We start from the raw sequence: 18,164 nt of genomic DNA on the forward strand, positions 1-18,164 counted from the left end.
GGGTCTATTTTACCAGAGGCCAGGCAGCCTAGCTGACAGGAAACTATTGTTATCACGATTGTTCTTCTTCTTCTGAGGAAATCCTACTTTCTTGCACAAACAATCATCACATTTGGCACAAAGGTCCAATAGTCCTAAAGGTGGCGTGACAACAAACCTCTAAAGAACATTTTAGAAATCCATAACAAATCAACCATTTGTGCTTCAAATTTACAACTTTCACTAAAATGTAGCCACAACACAATTTTTTTTACTATTGCTCTGTTTTCATCAAAAAAATGTAAAACGTATTAAATGCATCCCTTCCCAAAATGTTTGCTCAATCAAAGCCAAACTGTTCTACAGCTCATCTTCAGACGGTTCTACACAAACCATCCAAATACATTTATGATTCATCAAAAATTGAGCCCACAGTGCATCAAAATGTTTGACTGTAAACAGTGATGGAAACATATACTTGCAGATTCTTGTTAAAGACATTTTCATTGTTCATTAAAAAAAAAGATACAATATGTATTAAAATATGTGTATTTCTGTTGTTGTTTTGCTTGTTTGTTGTCATTTCCTGTAATTTAGTATATTCTTATGAGTAACTTTTTGTATTTTTCTTCTTGTTTGGTGTTATTTGGAATAATTTTGTGTATTACTGTTGTCATTTTGTTCATTTTTGTAGTAGTTTTATGTGTTTATGGAGTATTTTCCTGCAATGTTATAAATCTTTGTATTTTTTTTAATGTATTCTTGCTTTTCTTTTGTGTATTTTTCTGTCATTTTGTACGTTTATTTTGGTGGCCCTCATAAAATTAGACCAAGGGGCCCTTGGTATGTGGCCCCCGGGCCACCAGTTGCCCATGTCTGTCTTACAATATGATTCTACATCGGCTTTTTTCAAACAATGGGCACCAGAAAGCAGTAAAACATCTGTTCCAGGGTGTGAGAGATAGATTTTTAATTCATGTCAGACTAATCCAGTCCTTGTTGTTTTTTCCAGGTCGATGCCTGACTGCACATCAGGAGTCTGATGATGATGATGATGATGATGATGATGATGATGAGGATGATGATGATGATGATGATGATGATGATGATGATGACATAAATGAAACAGAGCGGACAGAGAAACAGCAGCTCACGCTAACGTACACTTTGGTGTCAAAGGAATTATTTTATATTTCAACACCTGTGAAAAGCACTTTGAGATGATGATACAGGACTGAATATTTTTAGTTTAATTGGATGAATCATTTTTGAGATATGGCCAATTTAGTGAGGAGGGTATGCATCGATTTTTTTTTTTTTTTTGGGGGGGGGGGTGCATATATGTGACTAATCAATAGTGATGTGAACAGTCTGTGTACATAGCTCAAAGCTGATCACATTATAGGGAACTAAGGTATATTACATTCTGGTTTCCTCTTTTCTATTCTCTATATTCTGTATTTCTGTATTCATACATTATTTATTTTTCTTTTTTACTTTGTCTGCACATGCACAGCAATGCATTCATATATTATTTCAACCCTATGCGCTGCGTTTCTTTTCTTTTCTTTCTGTAATGCTACTGTAATTGTAATTTCCCTGATGCACCCTTCCCAAGGGATCAATAAAGTCTATCTAATCTAATAAAATCGAATCATATGCAAAGTTGTTTACTGAAGACCCAAACATGTTTGAGCCTAAAAATTGCAGACACACTTTTTTTTCCAAATTTGAGGGGCTGGCATATCCACCAGATAGGATGTATAGCAGATATGAATAATGAGATGTGTATATTCTGAGCTGTATTATTGTACAAAATTACAGTTTCCTATGTGATGTAGTTCCTGAGATATTAGAAGCTGAATATGGAAGAAAAATAAGGATGTGCAAAAATTGACATATTTCCTCATCACTAAATTGTCCATATCTCAAAAATTATTAATCCGATCAGAGTAAAAAAGTTACAGTGTGACTACTGAATAATCACTGAACAATTGGTGAAAAAAAATTCTGAATTTTTTGAGACCAAAGATTGTGGGAAGCCCTGAAAATGTGTAAGCAAGAGCCAGATTGACGTGTAGCCCCGCCCTCTAATTGATCTGAGTCTGTGTCTGGTGAATCCTTTCAGAACCAGGGCGGGACATGAACAGAATGCTTGAAGCTGATTGGGCGAAGCGCCTGTCCACCATGATTTGTTTTAGCCAATCACACGGTAACAAATGATGATGTCGTCATCGGCATGAGCCGCTGCTACAACAACAACAACAACAACAAGGCTCCGCTGGTGAAAACTTTCTTTTGGGATAATAATGCTGAGGTCATTATGTCATTGAGTGACTTTTGCCGTTTTTGCAACACGAGTATGTGAGTTAAGGGCATGTTAATCATCTTCCTGCGTCGACATCTTTCTATTTTGATTCAGAGCTATGCTAATAGCGGTTGCCCAGCTAGTTCTCTCCCCACAACTGCGCATGCGCTAGTTTTGCTTCGGCGAAAGGCAAAGGCGGGAACGGAACAAGATGGATTCTGGTGTTTGTGAACATCTTACAGGCAAGGTAAGAAAATGTGTTGAAAATACAAGGAATGAACAGGTGGAAATAGTAAAATCGTTTCTCTCTTCATTGCGAGAGTCTCAGTGAGACAGGAAGTGCTTTAGAGACTTTAATGAATAATAACACACATGCTTGTGACATTTTGAATTATATGGAAAACATTCAATCTCTGCACAAAACATATTAACGCTATGACATGCATTGCTGTATTTGTGTTTTTATGTCACCAAAGAAGTCATATGTTCATGTAATTTTTGTGTGTGTTACACCATGAAATCTTCTATGTAGAGTTGGAGGAGAACTGGATGAATTTATTGATTCTAGATCAGTTTGAAAATTGAAAAAATCCCTCTGTCTTTCATCATTGGGGACATTTTAAAAATGTATATCTTTCATCATTCACGATTGAATGAATTTTATGAAATTTGACTCAGTTTTGTCTTGTTGGTTCCTCCAAGTTTTATCCAGATCATTTATACATTTCATCTGGATTTCCTGGAAAAATGGGAGTGTCAATACAGTGTGACCAACTTTATGGGTGTTAATGGGAATATACATTTTTACAAGCCTTAAAATGTGAATGATCATGGTACCATGATTACATTAGATCTAGAAAAAGGGAAATATGACATTTGATGGAGGTTTGGCATCTTTGAGTGTTTGTGTTTTTAGAAATAAATATGTGATCTTTGCTCACTCCACTCAGCACTCATTTACCATCTGTATCCATCCATCCATTTTCATACCCGCTTATTCCCGTTTATCAGGGTCGCGGGGGTCTGCCGGTGCCAATCTCCGGCTCTTATAGGGCGCTGGGCGGGGGTACACCCTGAACAGGGCGCCAGTCCATCACAGGGCAACACAGACAGACAGCCACTCACTCTCATTCACTCCTATGGGCAATTTAGAGACTCCAATCAACCTTACAGTCATGTTTTTGGATTGTGGGAGGAAGCCGGAGTACACGGAGGAAACCCACGCAGCACGGGGAGAACATGCAAACTCCACACAGAAAGGACCCAAGTGTCCAGTGTGCTTGAACCCAGGACCTTCTTGCTGTGAGGCAGACGTGCTAACCACGTGCGCCCTCATTTACCATCTCATTTACCATACGTTAAATGTAAAGATTTGTCTTTAAGTTTCCTTCACCTGAATAGACAATTTCAACATGACATCATTTGTAAAGGAATATGAAACAACTGTTACATTGTTCTCTCAGATTTGACATTTGTAAAATGTTTCCTCCCACTTGTGAATAATCATCAGAATAGAAAAACACACGTGAAATGTGACTGAAACGTGAAGTCACGCACGCTCAACTTTCAACTTTCAGGCTCTGATGCAGGTTTGGTGATTTTCAATCAATGCGAGTGAGTGATTAGAGACGAGCACACAGTGTTTCACTGCTGCATTAATCCCACAGCATTAACACAACACACACACACACACACACAGAGTTTTCATTCACTTTAAATCAGAAATGTGTCAGAGGACGATTAAAGCATCAACACGCCTGTCAGACCTGTCATTCTCATACACAAACATTTCAGATTTCAAAGAAAAGCTAAATAATACATTTTCTAACTTTATTTAGTTTCCAGATTGTTGTTTCTCTGTCAGCATCTTTAGGAACAGATAAAGTTTGGAACTTTGCATTTCCTTGTGTTCCATATTTAAAGTGATTAAATGTTTGACGACACATAAGAACAGGACAGTCTGTTTATCTATACACTTGAATTTGGGTAAACGTTGGAGATGCTGATGGTGGGATTAGTCAAGCTTGTTTTCATCATTCTCTGCAGATTGACTTCCTGCTGAACCTGTTATGGTAAACAGTGTTTCAGAGTTGAATGGTGACCATGGTAATGGTCAGAGCAGACACAGACATGACGGGTTGAATGGAGTGAATAGAGCAAGGCAGCGCACACAGGATGGGAATTGTTATTAGAACCTCAACCCTCCTTTCTACGCCTGCTGTTATTCTTCATAACACGAGCACTCAGAGAGTCAAACCTCCTCCAAACGCCTTCAGTTATCTGGATCATTGATCCAGATCATGGTACTATCATCGTTCACACAAGAAATGTTATATCCCTGATATAATTACTGAACTCTCTAAACAGGCCAGATACCATCGTACACTGATAGCACACAACAAGGCCTCTGCCTGAGGAGGCTTCGCTATGTTCGGTATCCGTACAATTCTTTTTAAACTGTTAAATGTTTTCTGTTGCACTTTTTAATCATGTAAAGCACATTGAATTGCTATAAAATGCGTTATACTAACATATTTTCCTTGCCTTGCCTATGTTTTGACTCCCGCTATCAGCAACATACTGGTACATAACCCTGAGAGCACTGAACTGCAGCAGATTAACTGAGACACACACGCTGAAAGCCGCTCTGTTCCTCCAAACCCTTTGACAATAAACATGTCAGCATCTGACCAGCAACCCTAAAGCTTGACTCTGCCTCAATCATTAAAAACCACCACAACAATCCACCTTTGTAACCATACAGCATGTCACAATGTATATACAGTATCATGATGAAATCATTGATGAAACTTCGTGAGGCAATTTAGTAACTAACCCGTCATAAGATCAGTCAATTATGAACTGAGATGAATTTTTGAAATGTCGCCAAATAATGAGAGATTTTTTCATTGTTTTATCTGATCCAGAATCAGTATATTGATCTGGATCTGCTCCAAAATGTAATGGAATCTTTCATGGCGTAAAGCTCATCTTTGGTTAACATTTTGTCAAAGTCTGTTTGGTACTTTAGATGGAAACCAAGCAAACAGACAAACAAATAAACACTTTGGCAGTGCATAGCATGGTAGTACATTTTTTCTCTTTAGTTTTTTATTTGTGGAAGCTATGACAGGGTGAATATTGTTCGATTGTTCTGATCGAACAATAATTGTGGCTAGAGATGACTGATATTATCATCTCTCTGATGTTATTGGACCACATTATGCCAGAAAATGTAATATCGATTGACTTTGTTATTGTTTTTTCCGCCCAATTGTCTTTTTTTCTTGCCTAAGGTTGACACTACATGTGGTCTAATGTTTTCTTGACAAATATGCATGATTATTCTTAAAGGAACCACCAAATGAAACCACCTGTAGACTGTAGGATGACCTTCTGCCACCACCAGCACAACTGAACCCATTTTCAGCTGTGCACCCAGGACTCATTGGGTGTTTCGTCTCCAGCAGCTTTAGGTGCAACATTGTAAAATTCAAATTCAAATACAAAACTCCAATTTTCTCTAAAATGACTTCTGGATTATTTAAGAAGCTAAAATAGTAGTTTCCCCATGAAATTGTTATGGTTTTTTCTTCCCAATTGTCTTTTTTTTGTTGCCTAAGGTTGACACTACATGTGGTCCAATCTTTTCTTGACAATTATTCATGATTATTTTTGCAGGAACCACCAAATTAAACCACCTGTAGCCTTCGCTAAGGAATGATAATAACATGTGTATGTTGAAAATAAAAACTTTTTCCATAATTGAGGTTGAATTTGTTTTTGTATTTTACACAGATGATGTTTTAATGTGGAATACATCCAGTGGGCATCACATTAAAAGTGGGCTAAACCTGTTAATTAGGTTGGGGTGGGGGGAGGAGTCTGCGTACGTATCAGTAAATAATAATCGGCAAAAAAGCATATCAAACAGAAAATGTAGAAGTCAGAGAGAGAGAATCTGTCACTGCTCAAGCAGAAATATGTGGCAAATATAACGTTATATCTTATTTCCTAATCCCACATTAACGGGCCAACAAGCCAGCGTGGAGATTAACCGCAGCTGAAATGGGTCAACACCTCAGAATCGTCTGAAAGCAGCTAGGAGGGCATGTCAAAGGTTCACCAAAAAACGTGTTTTCTCATGTTTTTATTTTTCTGTTTGTAAAAAATCAATAATGTGACAGAGCAGTAATGTGCAGACCAGAGATGGTAGAACGTTCCAGAGAGTTCCAGCGTTTACAGTCCGTGGAAGCTCAGTGAGCCGCACGCCGTAAGAAGATTAATGCTTTTATGGAGGGAAAAAAGCTGCAGAAGGTACATTTAGAGCAGAAAGCAGCAGAGGACATCTGTTTAGGAGCTCTGATCTCTGGGGACTTTACACACACACACACACACACACACACTATATCATGCTATCAGTGTTACATCAGAGTAATTCAAACTGAGCCTTACGCAATAAAAAAAAAGAAGAGGGACGTTGGAAATCAACGCCTGCTGCTGGTGTTTGTGGACATGAAGGTATCATGTTTGTATAATATGAACATTTCATCAGTGAACAACATGTAATCTCTGTATGTTTTTAAATTAATTTTAAGTTAGGTTTTAAGTGACTTATTATAAATCATTTATAATCAAATTTAGACCATCAGAAATATACCACATATTACATTTTTGATCTATTTATTTGTTTATCTGTGAGATTTAAAGATGCTGGAGACGATCATTGTTTTAAATCAAATAAAGACAAAGTGTAGCCTTTCACGGATCAATAACTTAAAGATAATTTACTCGTCCTCCAACAGGTGCTGTACACACAGACACAGTAGTGACCTCTGACCCCTGTAGCACACCATCTACACAGATGTCCACAGACCTGCTAATACTGTATCATGTTTTTCTGCAGTCTGTGCCTTCTCCTCGCCCTTCTCTCTCTTTTATCTGTCTCTGGTTGTTGATGCTGGATCTGGCAGTTTCTGAACTATGGTTCACGGCTCAACTAGTCTGGGACTCTGATGTTCTATCTCTCTATCCTGTTCTTTTCTCCACTTTCTGTCACTAACCCCAACCAGTCAAAGCAGATGTTATCCACCTCTGAACCTGGTTCTAATGGAGGTTTCTTCCCAATAAAAATAATTGTTGTACAAGGCCTAACTACGATGTCTTTATCTGAGGATTCCTACTTAGACTTGGTGTTAATGTCCCATGGTGAGCAGCTCAGTCATGAAGTTGGAGAAGATCTCTAGGTGGCGATGGGTTGGGGAAACTGTAGGATGACCTCCTGCCACTGCCAACACAACTAAACCCATTATCCATCATGTTTCCGCCTTTTCGGTCTTTTCTGGGTGTTTCGTCTCCAGCAGCTTTAGGTGCAACATTTTTAAAATAAAATAAAATACAAATACAAAATTCCAGTTTTCTTTAAAATGGTAAAATAGTTACTAGTTTCCCCATTAAACCTGTTGAATGTGTTTTACCAACAGTCCCTACCCTAATGTGAAATCTAATTTGATTATCTCTCAGTCTTTAGTGGTGATGTTCCACAGTAATTACAACATCAAAGAATGATGTTTAAAGACAGATGTATTTGTTTCAACTTTAAATTATTTCTTGATTTTAAAAGTCAGGCTTAACCACAAATACAAAAGATTAAACCATTGCTTCTGTTGGGTTTGTGCGTTGACAGCCTTAGAGACAGTGGTCAGTTTACATTACACTTAGACAAAGTGCTGAGTAGACATATTATTGTATTGTGTGTAGGGTGGTGGTGAGGTCTCAAAACTGTCCTTCAACTAAGGGAACCTTTCTCACAGATCAGACATCAGACCTTCTAGGTGCAATATTCACACCTGGATACATAGTTTAACGGGCACACAGATGACATGCAAGTTGACCAATCGCATGAAGTCCAACTTATCGTTTGAGGGTAAACAATATCTCAGCACTCGGCTGCTGATCTCCAGAGAGGAAACCATGTCATTGCGTTTCACTATCTTACACAAACAAATATAAACTATCGTTTTATAAAGTCGTTGTGGAGTTTTCTATTTAGTAGCCAAGCATAGATTTAAGACCTAGAGCTTAGGTTGCCGCGGGGCAGTCCTAATAATTGGTGCCAAAACCTGGGATCTTTGTCTTGATATTAGTTCTTCTTTTTACCTTCATACTCTGTTGACTCGGACACTGAGTTTCACCCGAGGACCTGGTTTCTTCCACCAACCGACAAGGAGCTCCAAACCAAAGTAAGCAGAAAAACTCAGGTCTGTTTCTTATTTGGCGGAATCCAGGTCTGGGAGAAAACTATTCAAAACTTCTTTTAAAAATGCCAAAGCACAAACTCAACATTTCACTAAAGTTACATCTTATTGTTTAGGTTAAAATCAACACATCAGTTTTAAGTGTTTGGCTTTGACTCACACTGCGAACAAGGACCTTAGATCTCATCTGCAATCCAGAAGCAGTGCCGCTAACGTCTCAGGTGTGGAGGACAGACAGAGGAGCGTCCAACATGGCAAAACATCCAAAAACCAACCACATGCTTGTGAAGATAGTCAGAGATGGTCCTCTTAGTGTTTGGACCCTCGCAGAGAGCGGCGCCTCCTCCTGCAGAGTCCCGTTGCGCAGGCTCTCTGTCCCGTTCCCCATCTCCTCCCTGAGCTCCTGCTGGAGCAGCTTGGAGATCAGGCTGTTGAAGCGGTTCTCTGTGGTAGAGATGATCTCCGAGGAGATCGTGGTCAGGTTGAGCTCGCCGGGATCCACACACGTGCCATTCAGTTTGGTGAAAACCACCTTGCCGAGGTCCAGTCCTGCCACGGAGGATGGTGACGAGCAGGTGACGTCCCGGACCAGTTTGTAGTTCTCCATCCACTCCTTGAGCCACTCCAGTGCACAGTCGCACTCCCACGGGTTCTTGAAGAGGTACAGGCGCCCCAGAAAGTAGATGGGCTGGAAAACGGGTAAGGGGAGCGTGGTGAGGTTGTTGCTGTTCAGGTGGAGCGTGATCAAGCTGGTCACGTTCTCGAATGTCCCCTCCTCAATAAAGACCAACTGGTTCCTGTCCAGATACAAGACCTCCAGCTCCACCAGGTCACTGAACCACAGTTTGGAAACATTGGTCAGCTGGTTGCCGCCAAGGTTGAGCATCTTCAGGTGTCTGAGACCTTTGAAGGCCAGCCTGGGCAGCTCAGACAGAAGGTTGTCATTGAGGTAGAAGTTCTCCAGACTTACAAGGTCTTTAAAGGCGTCGGCGTGTATCACATTGATGCGGTTGTCCTGGAGGTTCAGGTATCTGGAAAAGACAGAGAGGGAGGTGAAGTTCCTTAAATAAGTAAAACATTATATCAGCTTGCCAAAGAAAAGCAATTACTTATTAACAACCATGAAAATAAGCAAACATCTCAACCTGTAGGTTTGATTCTTGCCATTTCCAATGAGTACTGAGTATACTGGTAAAACTACAAATGGTTAAAGTTTCAAAGTGAAAGACCGCAAACCTCCGCCAACTTTTGATCAGCTCACCAAATTTCATTTAAATCCATTAATAACTTTTTGAAATATCCTTGGTAAAAAACTTTTTCTGAAAACTGTATCTACAGTACCTTCCAGATCATTTCCTAAATCAAACTCGCTCTTCCTTTTGACATTGTCTCAGCTCACAAAATCTCATTTAAATCTAACAAACAGCCTTATCAACATTCTCTCTTTGGCGGAGGAAATAACATGGACAAACAGATACTTTAGTTGCAAGTTTTTGTGTTTTTGTATCAACAATGTTGGTCATTTATTGGTTTGTAAAATTCAGAGGTGAATATGGGACTCTTCCATTGGTCAAGACTGAACCAAGCAGAAGGTTTAGTATTAATTTAAACAATTGCAATGTTTTAATTTTAGTGGTTAGTACACGTTCAGAGCCAGAAATGCAATGGGACTAATAATCTGCATAATATTTTCGGCCAAGAATTTTCATTTGGGTGCATCCCTAATAGAAACTCTAGCGTCATATTTCATTTAAATCCGAAAAAGGAAACAATATCACAGCACAATGTGAACGATCTCTGGCTTCTGTCAAATGGATTTTTGCTTTTACTCTGCATTATTTTTTCTGCACTGTGTGGTAAGTTAGCGGGTCAGAAAATGGATGGATGGGTGTGAAAGTAATCAGTAGTGATACTTAGAGTAAGTTACTGATTACATTTTTTAACAGGTAACTTGTAATTGTACCGGATTATTTTTTTTAAAGTAATTCTCCCAACCCTGGCCACAACTGTAAACTTTCACATCTTTTTCTAAGCAAATAATTTAGAATATTGACCAATCTGTGCATTAACAAGGGTTTGGTTTCTTTGTAAATTTTCTTGTAATTTTAGTAGATTTCTTTTTTACTTATTTTGTGTGTTATTGTTGCACTTTATGTTTTTTATGCATTTCTGTAATTTTGTTTATTTTTCTTTCATTTTGTATGTTTTTGGAGTCATTTTGTGCAGTTGCTTTGGGGAACACACAAATATACAGTATCTGCATGTGGCCCATGTCTGCTTCACAGTATTCCATACACATCCATGCAAAAAAACCTGGAGTAGGAACCTGTGAAACGGTTCCATTCTGTGTTTGCAGGCCTGAGGCTCAGGGTGACATAACCCTGACACTTAAACCACATAGAACACGCTAACACAGGGGGGCCACGAGACACTGGTAGGGGTTGCAAGATGCCTTTAAGAAACTAGTATATTTTTAACAATTTTTGCTCCCATTTTCTGCAACTACACCAAACTTGCCATATTTTAACCCGTTTTCATCACTTTTTCTTACCATATTTTTGCTCCTTTTAATGCATTTTTGCTACATTACTCTCACTTCTCCGTCACATTTTAATGCCTTTTCTGCAGTTTTTCCACTTTCAAAACATTTTCAGCATTTATAAACCCTTTCCACCTTTTTTCCACCTTGAGTCACATATGTTGACCCATTATTGTCACTTTTAACCTCTTTTTACCATATTTCATGCTTATTTTTGCCAATTTAAACACATTCACGATTTCTCATGCCCATTATTTGCCAGTTTAAACTAATTGTTCCAATACTGACACTTTGAACACTTTTTCTATCTGTTTTATGACCACTCTAATTTGCAACTTTTAACCAATTTATGAAATCTCATTTCACCACCATTTCCACCATTCTTGGTCACTTTTATCCCATTTTATTTCCGATTAAAACAAGTATTTACATCTTTAAGATGACTATATATTATGGTGCATATAATATTGAACTTCCAGGATAACAGTGGATTCTATTTAGATGAATAAATAAATGTGGTTATCACAGATTCATAGAACAATGGACCATCATTTTGCTGACTTTATGGATGGACCCCAAAAAGCACAGATACTTTGTTGGAGATCCTAGAAAGCTAGTTCTGTGTTCTGATTCGCCAAACTATAAAGAAAGATTCTAGTTCATGTATTGTTGAATTTAAAGTCCGGGACTAGATTATGTGAGTGAGTTGAGTGACGTACTGTACCTGAGGTTCCCCAGGCCCAGCAGGGAGTTGTAAGCCACCGCCTCGATCTTATTCCTCTCCAGGTAGACGTGGGTGAGGTTCTCCATTCCTCTGATGGATCCAGGGATCCTCCTGAAGTTGTTCTGGTAGCAGAGCAGCTGCTTCAGCGCTGTCTGCTCGATGAAGATGCGGTCGGGGATGTTGAAGAGGTTACAGTTGGACACGTCCAGACGCACCAGCTTCTTCAGCCCAGTGAAGGTGCGCGTGTGCAGGTAGCTGATGTACTCGTTGTGAGCCATTCTCAGCTCCACCAGGTTGGAAAGGCCCTGATGGAACAAAGACATGAGTGTGCATTAATGCTGTGCGATATAACGCTATATATCATAGTGCGATATAAAAACGTCTACCACTCTTTCATATTTGATCTTTGATGGAGCTTGCGAGTAAAATTCACTACAGGTACGGTTTAAAACGGTAGTAGTGGCCATTATTGTTGGTTTTTGCGCCTCCTCTGGTGGTATTCCCACATACACACGTGACAACAGTACATGTAGACAAATGCATGAATATTCCTCCATCGAGAAGATTTTTAAAGGAGAAGCACCATTTATTTTTGGATATATTTTTTTGAGTTTTAAAAAAGTACACAAACACTGATCCTCTGTGTAATATTCTCTACACTAGACCTTTAAACTGTGATAAAAAAAATGAACCATATATTGGTAAATTCTGTATTGATATGAAAGAATTGAAAAGCAATCATGTTTGGTTTTTGTTTTCTTAAATTGACCAGTCCATACAAAGTTATGTAGAAAGTATTAAAGCTTTATCTATCTATAAAAGCAAGCAACGTATGTGTGCGTGTGTGTGGTTGTGGAGCAAATATCTCCCTGATGCAGTGTCTGATCGACCTGAAACTTTGTCAACGACTTGCGCATACCCCGAGTGTGTGCATCCATAATTTTGGAGTAATTTGGTCATTCCAAAACCAATCCACACTGTGTAACTCCTGTCAAACATTGTTTTAGAACACTGATGATGTCATCAACAGTGATGTCATCAGAGTTCCAATCAGAATGTTCTAACTGATGATGTCATCAACAGTGACTTCATCGTCAGTGTTCTATTTTATGCTAATGCTAAGCTAGCGCAGTGTGACGCTGTCTGTCTGTACATAATAACTTGAAAAGTTACAAACAGATTTTGATGCAATTTTCAGGAAATGTTAATAATGGATCAAGGAACAGCTGATTAAATTTTGGCTACTAAAAGAAAATATATAGATATAAATATCCCATTAATTTTCCCATCCACACCGTGGAACTCCTCTTAATGTCAATATGAATACATACCTCCACTGTACTAGTTATAAAAAAGAAGTAGCCTTAGTCACAACTTTTGAAACAATATTTGAAAAAAGCTGCTGTAAAGTCAGGCATTTTAATGCTATATGTAACAATTGTAGAAATTGGTCGTGAAAACCAAAAGTTACTGAGAAATTATACCAATTAATTTATAGAAACCATTTTTATATAATAATACAAATATATAATGAAAAGCAATTTTCCATTAATTTCATGTAATTTTAAGGATGTAAATCTATCGATATCATGATTTAAAATTATCTCCATGTCGCGCAGCACTAGCGTGGATTAATATTCCAGTCATGTAGCTCTACTTTGAGCTCCTCACTGCCTGAAAAGTAGTGACACAGATTTCATGAAATTGACTTATTATTGAGAAATCTTGTGCTCCTCAGACCTTGAAGGCTCCAGGTGTGATGAAGGAGATGTTGTTGTGGTCCAGAGAAAGGCTCTTCAGTGAGGGCAGGGTCCCGAAGGCGCGCTCCGACAGGAACTTCAGGCTGTTCTTGTCCAGGTTGATGGCCGACGCCTCACAGGGAAACTCCTTAGGCAGCTCAGCCATGGAGGAGCGGTCGCACAGAACACTGCAGTTCTTCTCTGGAGTGCAAGAACAGGATGGAGGACAGGAGCGGACACAGGCCCAGCGGGACAGCACGGCCTGAGGCAGCAGCAGCAGCAGCACACAGACTGACAGCACAGCACAAAAACATCACGTCAGCGTAAATGTGTCACAAATGTTACAACATCCATTATGTATCTATAATGTCCCATCTTTAACTCTGATTACAGATATATATTATCCCCTTTAAATAAATGCATAAGATCTTCCATTGGCAAAAGGAAAGTCCCACCGACCCAAAGCAAACACACTTTTGGGTCCTGACCCACAAGTTGAGAACCTGTGCCCTGATGTCTGCACCTGGTTCTAGTTGATCTTTTAAATTTCTGCCCAGAAACGTCTGAAATCTAAACACGTTAGAGGAGTAAACTATGATGCCTGTGATGGTTTAGGATCAATTACTATGAGCTTCAGATACGATAGAATATATATATAATATACCCTTCAAAGTAAATGCATAAGATCTTCTTCTATTAGATGTTGGGGAGATTAAACTGTGAAAATGATATAATGGCAGAATGGGTTTGATTTAGTTAACTGATGTGTTGATTCGCCCACTTTGCCTGTTTACATGCCTGCCTGTCTTGTTTAGTAGCTATCCGTACGGTTGCCATATCAACACACCGACATTCTATCCATACACAGCGCTCTATTTGGCCTGTTTAGGCTACGTGACTAAGTCTAAACCTTACCCTAAACCTAAAAATTGTTAGGTTATAACCTAACCCTGAACCTAAGACGCTACGTACTTGTACTTCAGTTACCGTACCAATAGCATTGTACGTACGCCAACCATACAAATAGACTTTTTCTTTTTTTTCCAGATTTCTTATTTATTTGGTACATTTTTTTATGCCCTCCATTTTACATGTTCTGTCGATACACGTATGTTTGTTCTTTTTGCAATATTGAAAATACAATCAAATTAAATTATTTTTAATTAATTATTTTAATTTGAAGTATATAAAAATATCTTTTTCTATTGCCAAAAAGAAAACCCCACGGCCCAAAGCAAATGGGTTTGTGACACACTTTAGGGTCCTGACCCACGAGTTGAGAACTTGTGCCCTAATGTCTGCATCTGTTTTGAAGTCGATCATTTCTGCCCAAAAAACGTGGAGAATTAAAACATGATCCCTGTGATGGTTTAGGACACGTATCAAATTAAAGTCATGAATAATTAATTTATAGATATATCGGTAGCCCCGCCTCCCGCCCAGTGTGAGTAGGAGATCACCGACGGACCCTGAAATAGGACAAAGCGGGTCTGAAAACGGATGGATAGATATATTAGTCCCTAAAAATACACAAAATTAATGAAACTCTATAATATTTGCTGAGCTCAATTTTCTTGTTTTTATCACAACTGCAGAAAAAAAATAAAATAATCACAAACTGTGGAAAGATTTTTTTTATCCTGCAATTAATCAAATAATCACACAAAATTCCTTTAATTTACTCAAAAAATCATGAAGTCAGGATCCGTCAGGATATTGTTGGTGCCTGTACTTTACATTTACATACTGTACTTTAGATTTACATTCTGTATTACTTTACATACTGTATTGATCATTCAAATACTGTATTGTTTTACATACTGTATTGATCATTCAAATACTGTATTGTTTTACATACTGTATTGATCATTCAAATACTGTATTGTTTTACATACTGTATTGATCATTTACATACTGTATTACTTTACATACTGTATTGATCATTTACATACTGTATTACTTTACATACTGTATTGATCATTTAAATACTGTATTGATCATTTACACACTATTACTTTAAATACTGTATTGATCATTTACATACTGTATTACTTTAAATACTGTATTGATCATTTACACACTGTATGACTTTACATACTGTATTGATCATTTACATACTGTATTACTTTAAATACTGTATTGATCATTTACACACTGTATGACTTTACATACTGTATTGATCATTTAAATACTGTATTACTTTAAATACTGTATTGATCATTTACACACTGTATGACTTTACATACTGTATTGATCATTTACATACTGTATTGATCATTTAAATACTGTATTACTTTAAATACTGTATTGATCATTTACATACTGTATTACTTTAAATACTATATTGATCATTTACGTACTGTATTGATCATTTACATACTGTATTGATCATTTACATGTGGAAGTGCAAACTGGGACATGATAATGTTGAAATAACTTTTCTCCCCCACTAAAATTCTTTGTCAAAACTCTCCAATAATTACAATGGACTGTGAAAAACGACTATTTCACCTCCGATATGATACCGATATTGCACACGTGTATTGGTCTGATACCGATATTTTAACCGATACAATACCATCACGGATCATAAATACGAGTATCATTTATCTTGTATTGTGCAATTAAATAAATTAGAAGACCCTGAAAAATAACTTCACTAAATCTAATAAAAAACAATATATATTTTTACATATATATGAGATATTTTTTTTTGATTGATGCATGTATAATGACTCTTTGTGTATGTTTTTATTATATATATATCACTATCACTTTCAATATGCGATACAATTGACAAAAAAAAATTCAAATGAATAAGATGGGAAAGCATGATGATTAAATAGATGAATAACGACCTAAATCTAAATTAAAGTAGTAAGTTTTCTTTCTTTTCTGGCCATAGACAAATATCTGTGAGCCACTGGAAACGAGCACTGGTTGAAGGATGAATGGAGGTGTTTTTAAACTGACCCGTGGATGTGATGACAGTCATGGCGTTCCGCTCTCATCTGGGACATCCCAGGATTAGCAGAGGTCTGAAACTGCACAGAAACACCGTGACTCATGGAGATGATGGAAGTCTGAAGGTGTTTCTGTTTCCTGGACAGGAGAACTCCACTAACTAAATCATTATTTAGAAATCAAAAACATATGATTTCCTTCCTCACGTTCTACTTCTGTCATTCCTGCTGTAGATCAGCTTACGGTATCATCACTGCCAATAAGAAAGAGCTTTAGCAGACATAGGCAACTAGTGGTCCGGGGGCCACATGCAGCCCTGGAGCTACATTTGTGCGGCCCCCAAAGTAAACGGACAGAATACATTATAGAAAACATACACAAAAGGATAATCAAAAGAAACGAAACAAAAAATGCAAATAATGACGACAAAAACCTAGTCTAAAAACACACAAAACATCAACAAAAAAACACAAACTGACTTCAGAACTCAAAAGATGACAATTAAAATAGGCAAAAGTGAAATCTATAGAACAACAACAAAAAACAAAAACAGACTAAAAAAAAAACTCATCATTGATCCTGATCATGGTACATTGATCATTCACACTTCATTAGTTATTAATGGGAATACTTGAATGTATTCCCATTAATAACTAGGTCACAATGATGAACGAGGAACCAACAACACATACTGTAACTGAGTCATGTTTCAGAAAGATCGGTAAATATAAACTAAGATGTGATTGTTTTCAATTTTGCCAATAATGAGAGACATGAGTTTTTAGATTTTTGAAACTGATCCAGAATCAGTATTGATCTGCAACCTTGACTCCACAAGGAGCCATTTTGCATCATCTCACCTTGATTAAAGTCCTCCTGGATCCAAAATAGAAAACAGTTAAAATTATATAGAATAATGTTTGATTTAATTTCATTTGATTTATATTGATCATGTAAATGGCAACTTAAAAATGGTTTAAAATAAAAAATAAAAAAAATAAACATGACATCAAGAAATAATACAGTATTTTACATCTTCAAATTCTTACGCATCTTAGTTTACATGAACACAATGTTGTATAAAGAAGATTTTTTTAGTTCATAAATCTGAAAGACTACAAATGCATGATCATGTGATCAACACATGCTAATTACTCATTTCTTGCCACACATAAATCATGCATATTTAACCTGTACATTGGTGGTTAAATCAATCTGTTCCCATCCATCCATCCGTCCATTTTCAAACCCGCTAATTCCCGTTTATCAGGGAATCTGTTCCCACACAAATGAAATCTCTATTTTCTTCCAGAATAGTGTTTTTATTGATTTAATTATCTTACCAGGGATTTAAAACTTAATGTTTACCACAGGTGCAGGAAAGTTGATGGTCTGTAGATGTTTGAAGTAGGAAGGTGCTGCGTCATTGCACAACGTGATTTATATTAGGTTAACACATTGTTATATCTTGATTTTATTTGTCATTCATCATTAATAGCTTCTGTTAAAAAAATAAAAAACTTATTCCAATAGTTTTTTTGACAGCTATAAGGAGCCACTGCATAAGAGTCAAAGAGCCACATTAGGCTCCAGAGCCGCAGGTTGCAGATCAATCAGCAATGATCAATTGGAGTCAATTTTTGGCTAAAATGTT

General features: G+C 37.5%; 1 protein-coding gene across 1 annotated transcript; it reads right to left on the reverse strand.

The window, feature by feature from the left end:
- Positions 1 to 8,761: 8,761 nt before the first annotated feature.
- On the reverse strand, positions 8,762 to 16,541 carry LOC114455703 (nyctalopin-like). The gene is made up of 4 exons (XM_028437084.1): positions 16,520 to 16,541; positions 13,548 to 13,837; positions 11,808 to 12,112; positions 8,762 to 9,575 (listed from the first exon to the last, which is right to left on the reverse strand). Exons 1-4 carry the CDS (start codon positions 16,539 to 16,541, stop codon positions 8,762 to 8,764), a joined length of 1,431 nt encoding a protein of 476 aa, XP_028292885.1.
- Positions 16,542 to 18,164: the final 1,623 nt, after the last annotated feature.

This window comes from Gouania willdenowi, chromosome 21 (genome assembly GCF_900634775.1).
Source record: "Gouania willdenowi chromosome 21, fGouWil2.1, whole genome shotgun sequence".
NCBI classification, from domain to species: domain Eukaryota; kingdom Metazoa; phylum Chordata; class Actinopteri; order Blenniiformes; family Gobiesocidae; genus Gouania; species Gouania willdenowi.

Bases quoted from the DNA above. Each gene is read 5' to 3' on its own strand.
- LOC114455703 (XM_028437084.1), bottom strand. From the start codon at position 16,541: ATGACTGTCATCACATCCACGG. The intron at 12,113-13,547 runs GTCTGAGGAGCA...TTGTTCCATCAG, and splicing joins TCACACCTGGAGCCTTCAAG to GGCCTTTCCAACCTGGTGGA. The intron at 9,576-11,807 runs GTACAGTACGTC...TGTCTTTTCCAG, and splicing joins CTGGGCCTGGGGAACCTCAG to ATACCTGAACCTCCAGGACA.